The 18,934-nt window shown below is 36.9% G+C and overlaps 1 protein-coding gene across 3 annotated transcripts in view; it reads left to right on the top strand.

Annotated features, from left to right (window-relative positions):
• Nucleotides 1-18,934, top strand: part of BRIP1 (BRCA1 interacting DNA helicase 1) — a 128,954-nt gene that overhangs the window by 91,338 nt on the left and 18,682 nt on the right. For all 3 annotated transcript variants that reach the window (XM_072417211.1, XM_072417202.1, XM_072417219.1), the window contains exons 15-16: nt 7,111-7,270; nt 8,351-8,472. In XM_072417211.1, the coding sequence (XP_072273312.1) occupies nt 7,111-7,270; nt 8,351-8,472 (282 nt within the window). The remainder of the gene's footprint in view (nt 1-7,110; nt 7,271-8,350; nt 8,473-18,934) is intronic.

Below are 18,934 nucleotides of genomic sequence, written 5' to 3'. Positions count from 1 at the left end.
TCTTTCTTCTCTTATAGAACATCAAATTTTGACATGACTGCCAAACTCCAATTTTCATAAGCTGTGACTTAAGGAGATGGGTTATGGGAGGGAGCAGATCTCATATCTGGCACTATAAAATGTTGATTATTACATTTTGATACCCTCAAGAACATTATTTGCAGCATGTGGGGGAAATGGAAAAAAATCCATTAACGCCGTTCACTTCCATGTGGAGCTGTTTGTTGTTAAGAAAGCACAAAATATAACTCCTGCATTTATTTTAACACATGGTCTGAATTGTACTTTGATTACTTTTAATGAGTTTTGCTTCAGCATTTTTTCCCACCGCTTAGACAGCGGTTGCATGAGAGGAGATTTATCACACAGTCGAAATGAAGTATTTTGTTCTTTGGACTGTGGGAGTATGCAAGCAATAAACCGTGGCAGCTCATGCTGTCAGCCAGTGTTCCTACAGAAACTTGTAACAAACCAGTGAGCAGCTTCATATGATATTAAATCATCTGCTCTAAACATTAACAAAAAAACAATGAGGCTAGTTTAAAATGTAATGCCCTGAAATCCATAGCAACCAATCCGAAGACTGTTTTTAAGGAGCCTACAGGGTACAAATTGACAGCTGGTTGCTTTCTATCTATAGATAGTTGCGGTCTATTGATTCGTTTTTTAAAAAAAATACACATGCTAGCTTTTAAATTCATTCTTTTTAACTTGTCTCTTGCAGCTATTCGAATAATAAAACCAAGCTGCAAAACCTCACAAATAATTCTAAAATCACAGAGAAGCAGTAATAATACAACATCCAGCTATAATATGCAGTAATTCCGCTCTCTTTTTTGATATGACTGTGTGTGTGTGTTTGTTTATATATAGTACAAAAGCTTAAGGCTTTTGTGAAAAAAATTATGTAAAGTGGGACTGCTTTCAAAAGTAATGAAATTAATATTTTTGTATTAATTTACAAAGCTCCAAAAATATACAATTGGTGTGTCTGTCCCTTTGCCTCTCAATTCTCTCTGGTACACTTTTTACACAGTTAAGGATTTTGTAGACATTTAGTTCAGTGATTTTAGAACCAGGTCTGAAATGCTTATATAAAATCTCAGTGAAAGGTCTACTTTAAAGCCCACCTAAATTAAAAATCAGGCAATGCAATTTTTTATGTAATCCTGATGCTTAGAGGGAATTCTAAGTATTACTATTGGAACTAAACTTTTTAGTTTTCTGACTACACAATTGCTTACCATTTAACCTCCCTGGCGGTATTCCCGAGTGTGGCTATGGGTTAATTTTCTGTGCCAAAAGCGGTAGCCCCGAGCCACACTTGGGATGGAATTGCAAGGGAGTTTTTAGGTCTTATTGATCCCCACCTGCCCGCGGTGTCCTCCAACGCTGCCGGTGTCCTCCTTCTTTTGGTTCACATGGTGACATCTGATTGACCCTTCAACCCGCTGAACTTGGAGATGAGAGGAAGTTGCTGTATTACAGTGTGCAAGTACAGCTGGTCCAACATACAGTTTGTATTCACTTCAAAACCCTTGTTAGAATTTTCCTTGTTTAATTTTGAGTTTGATTCTAACAGATTCTGCTTTCTAAAACTGTGTGAGGAGTAACCTTGCTTTACTTACAAACTGAAGTTAATGAAGACAGATTAATGTACAAAAATCTTACATAAGGGCAAGACTGAGCACAACTACAACACACAGAGTTGTCTTAGAAAGACCACAGGTATGTTCTGTCTGCAGAAGGGCAAGGAAACAGGAAATGTTGAGAATGAAAACAGTGGTTGGACAAACAAACTTAAAAGACACCTCATGCTGATTTTAATTTACCTTTGGAAGATGTTCAGTGGCACTATCAGCTCAGACCTGATAGAAAACAGTGTCACCCTTGCACATCCAGCTCAAGTCTGGAAAAGTCTGGTCAAAAGTTCTCTTCATGTAAGACTTTCAGAGAAAAAACATTACAGTTTTGGGCTGCATATCTGCAGTTCTAATTTATGTAAATACAGATTTGGTATGAATAAATGGTCTCTTTAGTGCTTAAAAGTACAAGCATTTATTCATCAAGTAGTACCATTAGTGATGTGTCATTTTGGTCCCAGATTCATTCTGGAGCCGATCAATGGCCCAAAGCATACAGCCAAAGCCAGAGAGAACTATCTTTAGCATAGAGAAGAACAAGTATTCTTAAAAAAGAGATCTTATGACCATGTTGAATCTAAATTCTAAATCCCCAGAAGAACTATAGTTATCTCTACTAAATATTTGCTACAACCTACCTGCTGAGTTACCTAAGAAAAACTTTATGTAAGGCCTAGTACCTAGGAGAACTGATACTGTTTGAGGGAAGGAGCAGACACAATCTGTGGGTCCTGGTGGCTTTCGAGGAAAATATCAGCTCCTGGCCGTCTGTTCATTTACTCCATAGAAGTACCTGCAGAAGATTACTGTAATCAGAATGATGAGTCTTGGATTTTCCCTGCAGCAGTAGATCACTGCTAAGTTAATCAGCCAGCAATGGATCACTCTTTAAAGAAAAATATGTATCACCAAATATGTTCTAAGGTCACAGGCTTGATAAACTGGAAGACATTTGTGCTTACTGCATAGGCATCACATGTTAATGAACACAAATGGTATTTAATTTTTGTGATTGCAAAGTAGCACAATGATAAATTGTCATTGTGCTACTTTGTGCTTTCATTAATCTAATTTATTGTTATCCTAATGCTCACTAGTGATTAACTCAAACATCTTTTTTCTTGTGTGTGTTGCATTGCAGCTTTGAAATTGAAATAAAGTCCTTCTAACATAAAATGTATGCCTTTACTTTCAGTTTTACCAGCATTATGTAAAAGGTAAACAAATATGTGAGCATTTTATTCAGAAAAATGTGTTGATTGCATATAATTGACTACCTCTATTATCTACCAGAAAATGTCAGATTTCCTGATAGGATAAATGTCACATTTACTCATAAGTAGACACAATTGTGTACCAATTTTTTTTGTTTTTTTAACCACACACACACACACACACACACTATTCTTTTATTTCACTGTCCAGTAGCTATAGGTTAGCCTCATTCCATCCCTATACCATCTTCCAGCTTTACCATTTTTACTCTGTAGTGGTTCTCCAGCTGTTTCTTTCACTACATCTGGCTGACAAAAATTGGGCTTACGTGGGGGATTTATTTTATTTCAATTAGTAAATATTAGGATTTATTTTTTCCTAATTATTCAGTAAAAATTGAGATTTATATTTAGAATTGTAAAGGAAATTTTGTTTTTCCAGTTTTTATACTTGGAGAAGAAAAATATTAAATGTTGATCTTTTCCAGCAGCCTTTGGCGTGCAAAATATTTCATTTTTCATTACTTTTGTCACAGTTAAATGTTCCATTATTTAACATGGTTATTGAAAAATTGATGGTATGTTTGTACCAGGGAGACATCCTGTAGGCTACAGTGTTGATTTATGGCACTGGGTAGACAGTTCAGTGCTGCTTTCTTCTATGGTGGAAGGCACTTTGTCACTGTCCCAGTAGAGAAATCATAGCAGTGAAGTACTTTGGTCTGTGAGCTGAGTGATGTAAATTCTGTCTTCAAAATATGACAATAAATTATTTATTTCTTTACCATGTTTTTGTATGCATACTGCATAATACTTTGCTTCCCCCCCTACTTTTTGTTAATTTAAATATGCATACTCAAGCTGCTAAATGACAAGCTGGGTCATAACAATAGTTCTATTTTTTTCCTGTGATCAATTTTAGAATAAAGGCATCAATGTTGTAAGTACATATGAGTGTATATGTTGTATTTTAAAAATAAGTTTCCTTGCTGCTTTCATTCCTTTCATAGGTTAAATGCAGCTCAAATGCAAACCTTTTGTCAGTAAAAGTGTTTTGTATGTCTACTGTGCTCAGTGATATAAATGTTCTTTGAAACTATTAAAGTAACTCAGACACCAAAAGATAATATATGTTTTACCCATTCGCCAACCAGTGGAGATAATTTTGGTGTGGTCTGCGGCTCTGGCTGGAGAAGGACCCCCACAGGGGGACATGGCCAGATCTGTGGGCCATGTCCCCCGTACAGATAACGGGCTCAGGGAAGTGGGCGGATTATGTCTCTGGACACAACCCGCCAACTCTCCCATCACAGATCTAAGCCTGCGATGGAGAGTCGGCGGGTTCTGGTATCATGGCGTCACTAAAGGGGAAATTTCTTCCCCTTTGAGTGACACCCAGCTCCCCACGCATGCATGGTCTGGAGCTGGCAAATTCAGTGGTCCACCAGTCTGAAAAGGTTGGCGACCACTGCTTTAACACGTTATTCAAATAATGCCTGCTGACCCCTGTCCTTGTTCAGGTCATTCCTGTTATATAGAATGTCTGTGGTCTCTTTGTTCTCCTTTGCTGTCACTGTATTACACTTTGAATGTAAGTGACCATTTTGCCACAATATACAGGCATGGTTAACTATTGTTACTATTGGAAAACTCAGCTTGATATTTGTCATACAGCCATTGCTGAAATTAGTACATGTATTTTGACAGTGGCTACAGAAGATCAGCAGGAATGAGATGCCAGAATCAATAAAAATCAAAAAAAAAAAAAAAGGTGGAGAGTGCTTTCACAAACTAAATGTCTTTTAGTTAGGTACAACACAAATCGCTCTTAGCAGTCTCCTCTTTTGTTCTTTATAAAACTTTTTCCCAATAACACAACAGCAGTAATGACATCTTGGTGGACTCAATGGGCCTGATTTATTAAAGCTGTCAAAGACTGGAGAGGATACACTTTCATCAGTGAAGCTGGGCGATCCAGCAACCCTGGAATGGATCTGGTTTAGGATTCAAAACATTTGCTAGCAAATGAATTTTGAAGAAATCGATGCCAGGTTTGCAAAATCACCTACCTTCACTGATGATAATGTATCCTCTCCAGCCTTGGAGAGCTTTAATGAATCAGGCTCAATGCCTCATTTGCCTAACGTCAAATAAACAGTTAAGGAGGGGGCATGACTACGCATTGGTGCCAAAAGCAGCTTGGTCCCTGACCCAGCAGATAGCTGGCTAATAATGGCTCCCAATGCTACTAAATAAACTGTTAAGAAAGTTTATTCATAAATGAATACATTTTCTTTAAGACATTCATTAACTGCTGGACCAAGATGTGCAGAGTTTGTCTTAGTCATTTAAGAGTTACAAGAGGCTGCAGAAAGAGTTCACCCCCTAAGCTCACCCACAACCTCACCTGTGTTTAACAAAGGATTTCTTTTGCAAGTCATGCAAACCGTCTCCTCCCCCCTTCAAGCCTCCGTTCTGCACACAGCGAGCAGGGAAGCCACGTCTGTATCTGGGAGACATCCGTATGTCAGATGTCCTTAACTCAGGGACTACCTGTATGCCTAATCTTTTCAATGGCCTTCAAAAAACATCCCTTTATCCCTAATGAATAATCAGATCCAAATGTGATACAAAAATCATTAATCAGGTGCAGGAAAAATAAATACCTAATGGCATAAAACATAAAAAAGTGGGAACAGGAAGAAAAAAAAGAAAAGGAAGGAAATTGGTGGAGAAAGAATATCAACATTTTTTTGTTTTAAACCAAAAAATAATTTTGTTTAGTAATCACAACACATCAGACTAATGGAATTGGTATATTTAGAACTATAAATATAGATGGTTATCTGTATTTTTGTGTTGTAAAGCTAACTTTTTTGCATCATAGATAGAAACTTCTTCGTGACCCTTTAACCCTCTCTCTTAGCAGCACTGAAGCACTCATTTTAAAGCAATGCTTAACCAAGAAGAAAATGTAAGCCTTAAGTATGAGGAAATGTGCATGGCAAAAGGCTTTTAGATCAATGAATTTCCTCTGAGACCCTCTGACTTTTTTTCACTAACAGCAGTGTTGATACTGTGTTTTTATTAGAAATAATAATGGATTAATATTTTTATAATGGATTTTCTTCATTTTTCTTCTCCCCAAGTATCAGCTGAAGTAGGTTGAAAATTATTTTGTGTTTTAGTTTGGTGAAATGCCCAGTAGATTCTGCATTATAAAAAAAAAAAGTTAAATAGAAGGTTCTGGTTAAATCATTTTTATCTGTAAATCATTTAGCCATCTTTTTCTTGCAAAGCTGAATGGCTCATTTGTTTCACAGCTCACTTACATAGTGATATTACATATCAATATGTTTACGACCCAATTGGAGTGCTAATTTTGTAGTCTCTTTACAAGCATAACAGTTCTGAAATGATTATAGTTGTAACAGCTTCACTGGCAGCTAAGTAAGCATGCAGTAAATGTCATTTCCAGATACCTTTCATGGCTGTCTGCATTGTAAAACATACCTCACTGTTTAGGTTGGAGAGTTTTTGCACTGAAGCAACAGTTTAACTTCTGTGTATAATAAATTAGGATTTTACAATGAAAATATTAATTATTAAACAGTTTTTGTGTTTTTAGTAAAACATAGTAAAATAACCTAACAAGCTAATCCAAATGTATTGTTCATTCACCTAACATCAGTTTATTGAAATCTTATCAAGGCACTTATCTTTTTTGTCACAAGTGAGCCCCAATTCTGCAAGCAAGTTGGTAACTTTAGCTTATTTAGGAGCAATCCTGTGTTTTTTCCATGCAAGGAATAGCAACAGGTGTACTTGTAGATCTCATTCCCCTGTAGCACATACTCACCTTTCCTTCTGTCCCCAGTCAACTCCTTGCCAACAATGTTTAATGAAAGTGAAATTGTAAAAAGTGTCATTTTACAGTAATTACAAGAAAGGTCTTTTTGTTAGAGCACATGATGTTTAGCACTGCTGTGGTGTTCAGGAAGCGCTGTCTTTTGGTTGATGCATTGTTACCAAAGTTCAAAGTCTCCCATTAACGCCTCTGCTGGTAAACCATTTTGCTCTGAACATTGCCATTGCTTTTCCTTCTATCCATTGAAAATGAAAAGGTCAATTATGTCCATATAGGGTATTATGCCAACATGTTAAATACAATAAAACGTTGGTAATGAGAGTACCCAGTGGATTGGTATGCTATTTTAACACCATTGACTATTCCTTAAACTATTTTTTTTCAGATGCTGGAGAAATTGAAAGACAGATGGATGCATACAGGCTTATGGCAGAACTTGGAAAGGATCAAGACAGTCATTAAAGAACCACAAGGGGGAGATAAGACTGACTTTGATAAATTGCTGCAGATCTATTATGATGCTATTCGTTTTAGAGGTGATAAAGGTACGTGTTACAAAGCAGGGTGCTGTAAGTACCATCAAGTGATCTCAATAGGTGAAATTCTAGAAATTAACTGCAGCCATTAGTGTGCTAGATAAAATATTTTAACACTTTTACAGTAATTATGTACAATTTACCTTTATTTTGTCATAAAATAGATTCAAAAATCATTCTGCATGGAGCAACATGGGGCCTATTTTATTTCTTTTGATTTACTGACAATCTAGTCACTTCTTTTATTCTCTGCTTTTAAATCAGATATTGTTTTTTTTCCTATAACACCATAAAAATATAAAAAGATGATCAGATACTGTATTTACACTAAAATGACAATCAGAAGCTTCTTTAAATCCCTTTGCCTTATTTGCATAAAGTATCTGATTGCCATATAAATAGAAGTGTACTTGGCCCATGCTGTACTATTGTGGCTACGTACTCTACTTTTTAAAACCATAAGCGCTTTAAAGGTGGCGGTCAGGGTGTTTGAAATAAACATAATCTTTACAGCTGCCTATGGTGTTTACCACTATCAAATTGTTGAAAACTGATTACCACTTTGTGGGACAAGCATATATCAAAATGCACTCCATACTTCAGAATGCATAATATTCTCATATAATGTCTGGCTTTAAGCTACGTACACACGTTCAATGGTTCTCGCCCGATAATTGGCTCAGGGCCAATATCGGGCGAGAACCATTGGCGTGTGTACAGCACCTGTCGTCCATCGTCCGAACGACCGTCCTGGTGGATCCATGGACGACTAACGATCCTAATGCAAGGAAAGGGGGAGAGCTTGCAGCCAGGTGCCGCTCTATTGTTCTCCCCTTCTTTATGTACAGCACTCGTTCATGCATCGTGCAGTGCTTAGTCGTTGGAAAGGAATGTGAAAGATCCTTTCCAACGACTATTATTGCATGTGTGTATGCTGCTTTAGAGTCCCCACGATGTACTAATAACATCAGATCGTGACCTTATATCACTGTATCGTGTTTTCTTAAGATAGCTTTATTTAGCGAAATGTACTTAGACCACACATTAAGATGTCTTTAAATAACTACAAAATTGTGCATGTTGTTTTAGATGGTGCCCTCTTGATTGCAGTCTGTAGAGGTAAAGTAAGCGAAGGACTGGATTTCTCTGATGACAACGCCCGGGCAGTTGTAACTGTAGGAATTCCGTTTCCTAATGTAAAGGATCTTCAAGTACGTGTGTTATCAATGACAATTATTCCTGCATAATACTAGAATCAATTTATTTATAAAAACTTGTAAAGGAATGTTTTGACAGGTTTTAATTTCCAGGTCTAAAGCTTAAGGCTTAAGCTTTTTGGTATATCTGTAATCTATTTATTCTAAGCAGGCTAAACAGAGATGTTACTAATCTGCATCCTACCCTATTTTTTGACAAGTCAGCAGTGTATGTAGCCTTTGTCTCTATCACTAGACATTCCCCCAAGCTGCTGATCACAGAAAGAACAGACAGACATGTAGGCTATGACTGACAGTCTGCTTTTTCCTTGTTGTGCTAGTGCGAGTGGTAGGATGGCAGTACCCAGCAAGGTAATTACATAATCTTTTAGGACAGACTGGATCACAAAGCAGTTATACACCAGTGAGTGGTTTATAAGTTGTTTAATTTAAAATAATTGTGGTAATGTACAGAACAAAAATTAGAAAAAAAGTTGTCTCTGTCCAAATATTTATGGACCTAACTGTATCCATTGCTGCCAACCATGTATTTCTAATATATCAGTATGTGGATTTCCTCACTTTGTGCCATGTACCACAATGCAGTTTCTGCTGCATTCTCAGCATCCTCCTAGTGCTGGAATTTGGTTTACAATATAAATGTTTACCGCACGTCAGCCCCAACCTGTAGGCCACAAGCTCAGCATCTAAAAATGCTCCTGTAGTTTATTTAGTGTGGGCACTAGAACCATGTTAGAAGCCTCTGAAGAACATCCTTGTGTATATTTGCCATGAAGTAAAGTGTTGATATAGTAACACCACAATAACATTTTTTTTTACGAGCATTTAGGATTTGCGTTATTGGTGGGAAGTGTGTTTTTGCATAAAAATAGGGTCACCTTCAACCAGCAGGGGGTGAAGAAAAAATTCCTTCCTGATCCCGTGAGGTAATAGGATATTTCCTGGACTAACTATCTGTGTGCATACTCATCCCGTTGTATTCCCTGACTAATCTTTGGGAAGAAAACTGTAGAAACATTTTTTCTTATTTGTGTATGAGAGAGTTTAGTTCCATCTTAGGGCAAACTTGTAATTTAGGTCAGAAATTGAAATGAAACCTGTACTAAAATATGTAGGCTTTCATTTCGTGCTTCCTTCTGAAAGTTCTGGTTTGTTGGCTATCACATCATCCACAGCTGTGACCATCAGGTAATCTTCCCTAAAAAACACTGTGCAACAATGGCTGGAGTAAATGCATGTAAACATGTAAAGTGATTGCTAAGAGGCTTCAAGAGACCAAAAGTGCTTTGATATAGACTAGAAAAGTTTGCCTGTTCTAGAATGTGTACATTTGTAGAGTTAAACTAAATTTTAGGGTTGTTGGTGGTGGATGAGAAGGATTGTACAGTGAGCAGATGGGATGTGCTATGAACGGGGGTGATATAAGGCTGGTAAGGTTTAACTGGTGGTAAGGTGTCCAGATGGTGTGTCTGGCTGGATTGGATACATTTAAGGCTAAATTCAGGGAGACGCTCAGAATACTGTGATAGCAAAGGAAGATAAAATTTAGGTGGTCCAAAGGTAATCTCAATTAGTAGAAAGAGATGTAGAAGCTGCAGAAGACTACATATAGGGGAACTCAGGCACCTAATGTAGTTGTTTCTTGACCTTTTCAATCTTATCTCTTTTAGCTATTTTAGTGACTGGGGATGGTCCTATTGACTTCTCCTGGGTACTCTCCTTGTATCTATTTTTGTGAGTTCCCTTGCTGCATCCTGGTGAGGTGTTTGAGAGCCTTTTTGGGCACCTGGGCTCCCCTATATTCCTATATGTTTCTATAGCATGTCTTCTAACAGCAGGAGACTACTGTCTGCACTTGGGGAGGAGCTTAGTGGTGTGTCATCTCTTTAAATGAGAGACTGGTAGATTGCAATACCGGCTGTCAGTGGGAATTAAAGGGAAGAAGTAATACTAACTTTGGGTGGAAAGACAAAGCATTACCTTATAGTACGTTCCTATACCATGTCTTCTAACAGTGGGAAACTACCAGCTGCACTGGGAGAGGAGCCTTAGTGGTGTGTCATTTATTTAAATTAGAGACTGGTGGATTGCAATACGGGCTGTCAGTGGGAATTAAAGGAGAGAAGTAATACTTACTTTGAGTGGGAAGACAAAGCATTACCAGTAAGAGTGTTTCCAATAGCTTTGGTTTTGCTTTAGCCAACAAACTGTTAGGAGCATTATTTAATGATCTTATCTTTTCCAGAGAGTGTTGGTTTACCCGAATTTAGATCTCTATGTGCCTTGGACTTTTTTTTTTCTATGACTGTATTTAGATAGTTCATCAAATAAAAGATCCTAAAATGGACCTCGAATTATCCTGCAGCAAATTAAATTCTGTGTTTTATTTAGTACAAACTTGTGGAGACCTTTACATGAAACCTAGAATTATCTGTTAGTTTGTGCTAAAGGGCAAATTGGTAATCTTGAGAACAGCTCAAATTCATTCTGCTCTGTGTAGCTGCCATCCTGCTCTACTGTCTGCTGCTTGATATGTGAAAAGCACACGCAGTAAAGGCAAAGGCCATTGTCCTACTCATCTCATCATTTAACATCTCTGCCAAGTGCTAAGATGACTGTAATCCATTGTGTGCTAGTTTAAAACTAAAGAATTTTTATGGATCGTTTTGGCCCTTTAAGTGGTTGTTGACCCTAATTTACCTTTGGTGTGATTGTTGAAATTAAGTGAATTTTCCCCCAGTGGATCACTGACAAATGAACAAATGTTTTAACCAGTCCTCATGTTATTTAAAACCTCAAAAATAGAGTAAAAATGAGTTTTGATTTTAAAAAAATATAATCATGACAGAAATGTTTTACCTGTGACGATTGCCCTCCACTGTGGTTCTGTCATCTGTTCATTTTTGCTGAGCTAGTGGTGTCCCATAGGGACTGTTTTTGGTTGATCCCAGAAGCTTGAATCACATTCTGGCCTCCTATATTTCTAATACGGGCCATACACACAACAGTATTCTGCCGTTTTCAGCTCGCTTTCAGTCTCAAAGGTGATTGAACAGGAAAATACAGCCTAGCACTGTGGGACCATTCTGCCATTTATTTAGATTTAAATATATGAAATTGATGGGCTGTGACTTATTGAAACTGCCTAATATAACTTTACGGTTACTATTAGTTTGGGTGGAGCACCAACACACTTTTTTGGATTGGATGCTAGCAACACTTTCTCTATTTCTATATCTAGCAATTGCTGGTAAATTGCCCTTATGCTTTTGTATTTCTCAATAATTTTGTGACAACATTTTGGTTTTCTGACGAGATAGTTTTGAAACGTAGTACATTTTTTACTTGGTTTGAAGGACAATTTATTTTTTGTACAATTATACAGTAGAGCACAAATATTTTGATAGTAAAACACTACTAAATTCTGTGTGAAAAAAGTATTATAGGCAACATATGTATATGGGAAATAAATTAAATGTCAGTTAATTTTGGGTGTTATAAAGCCTGGCTTAATAGAAGGAAAATATACTACTGAGCCAAATATGTGACCAGTTTGGCTGTGACTGGGATTTCCTATGCCCACCTCAGGGACATCAAATTAGAGGTAGGAAAATGTTGAAGCCAAGTGTGACTTATTTAGTTCTGAATGTAATTAATCAGGCTTATCTGAGAGGTGTAGAATTATGGAGTTTTTTTGTCTGGGAAAAAAAAAAGTATTTTTTAATTTCCACCTGCTATAGTTTGAGCTCAATCTTCAAGAAAAAAAAAACAAAAACATTGTTATGCAATTGTACTGTGTGATTAATAATAATCCCCCTTTCCCTTACTATTAGAGACGTGTACTCCTTTATGTTCTCAACTGTTAGACTATCCTATTTTGCCTGCTAACCAGTGTTATTTAAATCTGAAGTATTGATAGGAAACACTATGAACTCTATTCATCAAAGCTTTCCACACCTGCTCTGCAAGCCGCTGTTGTATTATTTCCTCTATAGCAATGGCCAAGGAGCAGGTGTGGAAATTGTGTATGAAACACAGTCTGCAGATTGTTTCCATGGGTATAATTTGTGAGCAATGACAGAACCCATCATAGAGGGTTTTTTTCTTAATTTTGCATTTTATTGCTGAATGTTTTGCGATTGGCAAATTGAGATACAGGAGCTAACTAACCAAAGTAAAAAACTGTAATAGAATGGGTGTCACTAATCAGGAGCAGTTGCTTTCACACTGTCTTTCAGTGGGTAAAAAATATATATGTGAGCTGTCGGAAAACAGCATGCAGAGAGGGATGTGTCACTACTTTGACTCATTGGGTCTGATTAAATCAAGCTCTCCAAGGCTGGAAAGGATACACTTTCATTAGTAAAGCTGGGTGATCCAGCAAACCTGGAATGTTTCTGGTCCAGGACTGAAAACGTTTGTTAACAAATAGCAAATGACTGTTCAGCAAACCTGTAATGGGTTTCTTGATTACCCAGCTTAACTGATGAAAGTGTATCCTCCCCAGTCTTTAATAAATCAAGCCCATTTAATTATTTTAGCCTAAACTATTGAGATCTCTAAACAACACGGTTTTTCAGCAAAACAGGTAAGTATAGTCCACAGAACATCAACACATTTTCAGATTTGCCAGATAATTGATATTATCAATTAGATAATTGATAAAATACATGCCAGAATACTTTACCTTCAATTGTAAGTTCAGTTTGATTCCAGAATTAGATAGATATGACATTAGAATTGTAGCATGCTAACTGACTGTTCTCATGACTGTATTTGAGTAAACCGTTACTCCAAAGATAAAAAAAAAAACCCTGCTGATAAGCATGTATCTTAATGAGATGTACATATATATGCTGTTGTTATGTAAATCATAATTTATATGGAAAAAGTAATTTATACACATTTAGCCATATCTACTTGGTTTTGTAAACTGCTACAGGTTCAGTCATCCATAACAAGATGCCTGCACTTTAATATTATAACAGTTTTTTAGTTTTTTTTTTTTTTTTTAGATACAGTCTTTTGAATGCCAATTAAATTACCTATAGATATCAGACAACAGTCTTGAACATAAATGGTTTTGCATCACAATCTTTTTTTTTCAGTAAAATTCACATGCACATGCATTTCAGGAAATAAAGCTCACCAAATCTATCATGTTTTGTGTATGTAAAAATGTACTCTTCACTTTTGTACTCTAAATTAATTGTACAAATATGTTTTACCTAATAAGAGTTTCATTAGTTTACTTTTCTAGTCTATCAAACATTCCAAAGTGATTTGCTTGTGTTTTTCGTCTTTCTTGTCCTTAACAAGCTCCGTTGACCTTTACATTTTTACTTCACTGTCAAAGCACGTTGAAGGCTTTAAAAGTGAAGCTATCACCTTGGGGATTTGTCAGTTTGAGTGACACTTGCTAGTTCACCTAAACTGCAGTGGCAGTGAACATATGGAAGAGCGTTGTACCTCTAGGGAAACTTTCTTTTTTTTTTTTCAATTCTCTTTTGCTTCGCTAGACATGTATTGAAATTCCTCTTCAGAGTAGAATTTTGGTTGCATTAGTTTTTAATCAAGTCACTTGTTCACAGTCCCTCAAAGCCTATAAGTCTGAGATGAGTAGATGGGCCCGAGGTGAATGTGCTACATGATTTGTCGAACTGTAAAGCTTTCTAAGATGCTGCGTACTGCAGTTGACATCACTCAAAGTGCGCGGCGGTTCCAGCATTATATAAGCCTTTCATGCCCCTCTTGTCAAAGGGATTACTAGTGAAAGTGCTAGATAATGAAAAGCCTAAGTGGTTTCAGTGATAACATACTTTAGTGGTTCACGATACATCTGGAAAATAGCATATATTTCTATGTAACATGCAAACATCCTTTGAAATCATTCTGTGAATTAAAGGCCTTGTGTCACACATTTTTACAAACTGTAAGAAGGCAACATAAGGTAACGCTAAATCATTCATTTTTTTTCTCCAGCTGCATTATACATCCAAATCTAGAGCACAGTTTCCCCTGAAAGTACTATTTTTGCATTACAGCAGCTTTAAGATTTAACATTTATCAACAATACTTAATTTTAAAAGTTTTCAATTTTAGCACCCAACAGCAGTAATGCTGCAATTATAGTTCATAATGACATATATTGTATTTCTAATAATGACATTTACTCTATGCTTAGTAATTTAGGATCAAGAACTTGTTTATCACATCCACACAATTGGAATACATATTGTACTGTATAAAGAACACCTTGTTATAACTACACTTCAAGATCTACAAGATATATATTAGCCAAACTTTAGTGTTGCGAACCGAAAATGTTTTCCGACAATATTATGGTTAATATTTAAATTATATAGCAGATATTATGCTTTGAAGAACATTGTAAATTCGATTCTGCTCATGCATTTTATGTTTCATTCAAAAATTCAGAATGTGCTGTGGAATCTGTGGCATTTTCTGCATAAAGCTACACATACCTATCAAAATCTTGTATTAGGCTTCCTTCCTTCGGTTCATATTTATTTATGAGCAGTAGCCAAATTGAAATATGTGCATGCCGGCTAGTAATGGGGAATAGGATATCATGAAAGTAAGTAAATTTTTAACTTTATGATTAAAGCGGAACTAGAAAAATCATTTCGCTTTACTTGTGGAAAGCCCTCAATCAATGTACGTAACACGCTCAGTGTATCCAGTGTTGTTTTGGCCTTCCATCTTCTTTTGGGGTTTCATTGTTATATCCCACATACCCATCTTTCTTCTTCTGTGTTCTGAATGACGTTGCCCAATCTCACATTGTTCAGGCACAAGATTGAGTGACGTGTCTTCCTCCAAATATAAATAAACAAGTGCCAGTCTCACTCAAAAGATCATGCATTTGTACATTCAGAGACGCGGTGCCTGATCTTGGGCATGCACATAAGAAGCAGTCTTCTGGTATATGGGACCTAAGTAAGGAGGTTGGGGGTTTCTCCTTCAGTTTTCACTACTGTGGGGGTAAAGATGGAAGCTGCATGGAGATCAAGGCTGAATGGGAGCGCATAGCCTCCAGGTTATATGTGTCATGGATCCCAGGAGGCTTCCGGCTGATCTTTCGCGCTTTTTTTTCAATGGGATAACAAAAATTCAGATCTCAGGCATGTGCACTCATTTTTCCCCTATCTTCCCTATCCCACGCCTACGCAGTGTGAGATCAGGTGATGTACGAAGAAGGGCAAAGAGGTGGTTGTGCCCAGCGCATCCTCCTTGCTGGGTTGAAGGAGGATACAGGGACTATCCAGGAAACCTGCAGAGAGATCTACTGATCTGCAAAGTGACCAAATCTTAATCAAATTAACAAAAATCTTTAGCAAAATTTACCTTGAGATATAAAGTTGATTGTCCCACTGGATAGAATTTGCTTTAGATTCTTACCCAAGGCACACAACAGAAAGAGAGGGGAAATTTCTTCAAAATGAGGTGTCACCGTTGCATGATTTCACCTGCCTAAGAAATGGCCATATAATACTTATTTTTGCCATATTGCTGCCTAAAAACAAATAAAAACTGTCCATGGATGCAATTAAAGCACAATTGGTATGTATTACAAAAATGAAATGCACTCTTCCAGGCTTCTGAAGAAGAGCTAGTTCATGTGACTTTTTAGTCTTTTTCTTGTTTTTCCCACAGATGCTTGAAGCTGAGAAATATTTTTAGTTCTACTCACTGACTTTCTATGATATTCAAGACTTCAGTTTGCTGATATGCAAGGGATAATTAACAGTCTTTGTAATGAGAAGCATAGCAGCAGTACATTTAAATGTCATTTAAATGCAGTACAATTACTCTTTTTAACTTTCCTTTTAATACTATATGTAGCAATGAGAATTATTATAGTTAAATAAATATGGACAATTTTCCCATGGCTTGAAAAAAAAAACAAGTGACCTATGGAAAATACCAGGCCTAACATAAACAGTGGAATAAAACACCTCACCTCATCATAGAACAAAGCCCATTGAGCACAGAATGGAAGAGTTAATCTCTATACAAATTACCATACTATTCCTAAGATTTGCTTTGAACTGGCAAGTCCTTTGAACATCTTATAATATATTTTAGTGTTTCATTATCAATATTTGGATGTAGATAGTAACGAATGATGTGTGAAAGCACTTTACTCAGCAGAACAGCACATCTGTCAACAAATGTCTCTATTGAAATGTACTTTTTTCTAGGCACCTCATTATAAAAGAAACATTTTGGTGGTCCCAATTGTAACTCTGCCCCTGTTGTTTTTCTTTATTGTGCTACCAAAATGCCTATGAATTAAATATGTCAAGCACAGCTTATTAGTATTTTGCATAGATCTAACACAAACTGCACTGTTTTTCCCTTCTGAAGATTATTGCAGCTGTGTACCAGTTCAGCAAATTGAATTATAATGGCCACTACTAAAGAAAGCTAATAAAAATGTGGTACAGTACATTCTAAAACTAGTGTATTAACACTCTTGTTTTCAAACAACTTTTCCCTGACTCATTTGCTGGTTTATTGTGTGGTTTCAATTACATAGAACCCAAAACTGTTATTATTGCTTTCTCTTTGTTATGTGTTACTTTGTGTAAATTGCAGGGCTGAAGGCAAAAAAACTTGTGCAAGGCATTGCTGTTCAGGTCAACCAAATACTTTACTCCTAATGATATACTCCTAATATAGGATAGAGGGTAGTGAGAAGGGCCAAAACTTTCTCTGTGTTATCATTTTCATGGATCGGCATGGTTGTATTTCTCATAGTAAATCAGTGGAGACTATATTTAATCGTTATAAAAAATTCAATATTTCCGTGCGTGTGTTTTTTTAATTCATTTTAGTTTTATGCATTGAATAAAATAGGCATTTGCATACATACAATAATGAGATCAATTCATATGGTTTTGCATGTCAGAGTTTTACTTTCTGCGATAAGTATTGGAATAGTATATAATAATATGTGCATCCACTTCAAAACAATGGTTTTTGGTTTTGGACTGGGTTTAGAAAAAGATAATAACCCTCTGCCTGCTGGGGAAATTTGTCTTTTGGTAAGTTGACCGTTGCCACCAGAGCAGAAGTGTGTGGGGAAATCGAATGAAAACATATGTTCCAGTTCCAAATTTAGAGAGATTTCCTGTTGCAAGTTTGGGACAGGAAATGACCGGCTATTTTTTTTAAACAGGTCATAGAACATGTTTTTTGTAAATTTCCTTACTCCACATTTTTTCTTGAACCCTTTTGCACCCACCCCTGTTGTGCCTTAAGCTAATTTCAGAAACACAGTGTCAAATGGTGTGTGGCTGACAGCTTCCAGGCACACAGCAAACTGATCCTGTATGGCTGAGAGACGCACCACAGGCAAAAGACTTGCACATGGCTGAGGCCATGGTTCAGATCTTCAGTCCAGAACCACCACGGCTAAAAGCAACAGGCTGCTTTTGTGAACTAAGCCTTGATTCGCTGCAGCCGCATGCGAAACAAACATCCCAACCACTCCCATTCATTTGAATTGTAGAAGCTGGGAGAAGGCAGTTTAGCCTGCAGCAGACTGATGCGGCTCACCGCAGATCAGGAAATGGCGCTTACAAAAGTAACAAGGCAAGAGTTTGTTTACCTTTTTTCTCCCAAGTATGGGCTTTACCATGGAAGTGACCCAAGTGACTGTAAAACTGACCAATCTTCTATATGAAGAAAGTCCTTGTGTAGCAGGGATTATTGATCTGACTTGGTAACTGTTACAGCCAGTCCACAATGCAACAACAAAATTAATTAAAGCAAGGAAAGAATGATTCTTTAAAGAAATTGCATAGACCTCTTTAACCCAGTTTGTGTAGCTGGTATGATTCAGCGTATCTCCGAAACCAAATGAATGTATGCTTGATCAGACTGTGAACAAAAGCGATAGAAGTACACTATACACTTTAAAAAATGATCATGACATGGACCCAAATCTTTTGGTGAATTTGAATGACATGTCACTGCTAAGTGTTCTTTTTTTGTGCTAATAAACATTTACCCACTAATTTCCAGATGCACGTTTTGTGATTTATGTAAAAATGTATTGTGTTACCTTTAAAACGCATAAAGCACATTGCAGATTTTGGTGTAGAAAACTACATAAACATTCAGGATTTGCCTAATTACGCGTAAAGCAAATCATAGCTAGCAGGTGTAATGCTGTTAGACGTGTACTAATATGAATACAGTGTGTTCTTGACCTCCTAGACAGATCAAAGCCTAAATCTCTGTGACAGCTACAAGATGGCAGAGCTTGCCACAGGCAGTCTGCTGTTTCCTTGCAGAAGCTCTTTGTCTTTAAATCATGCCTGATAGCTAAGAGTATGTTTTTAAGGATGATCAGGTAAAAGGCTGTCTTCTGACATTTTAACTAATCCCTTCTAGCCTGTGGTTTGGTGCACACTGAAGATATTTG

The sequence above is a fragment of the Pyxicephalus adspersus genome, chromosome 1 (assembly GCF_032062135.1).
Source record: "Pyxicephalus adspersus chromosome 1, UCB_Pads_2.0, whole genome shotgun sequence".
Classification (NCBI taxonomy): domain Eukaryota; kingdom Metazoa; phylum Chordata; class Amphibia; order Anura; family Pyxicephalidae; genus Pyxicephalus; species Pyxicephalus adspersus.
The sequence above is the reverse complement of the archived record's forward strand: the minus strand, read 5'-3'. Positions and strand labels throughout refer to the sequence as shown.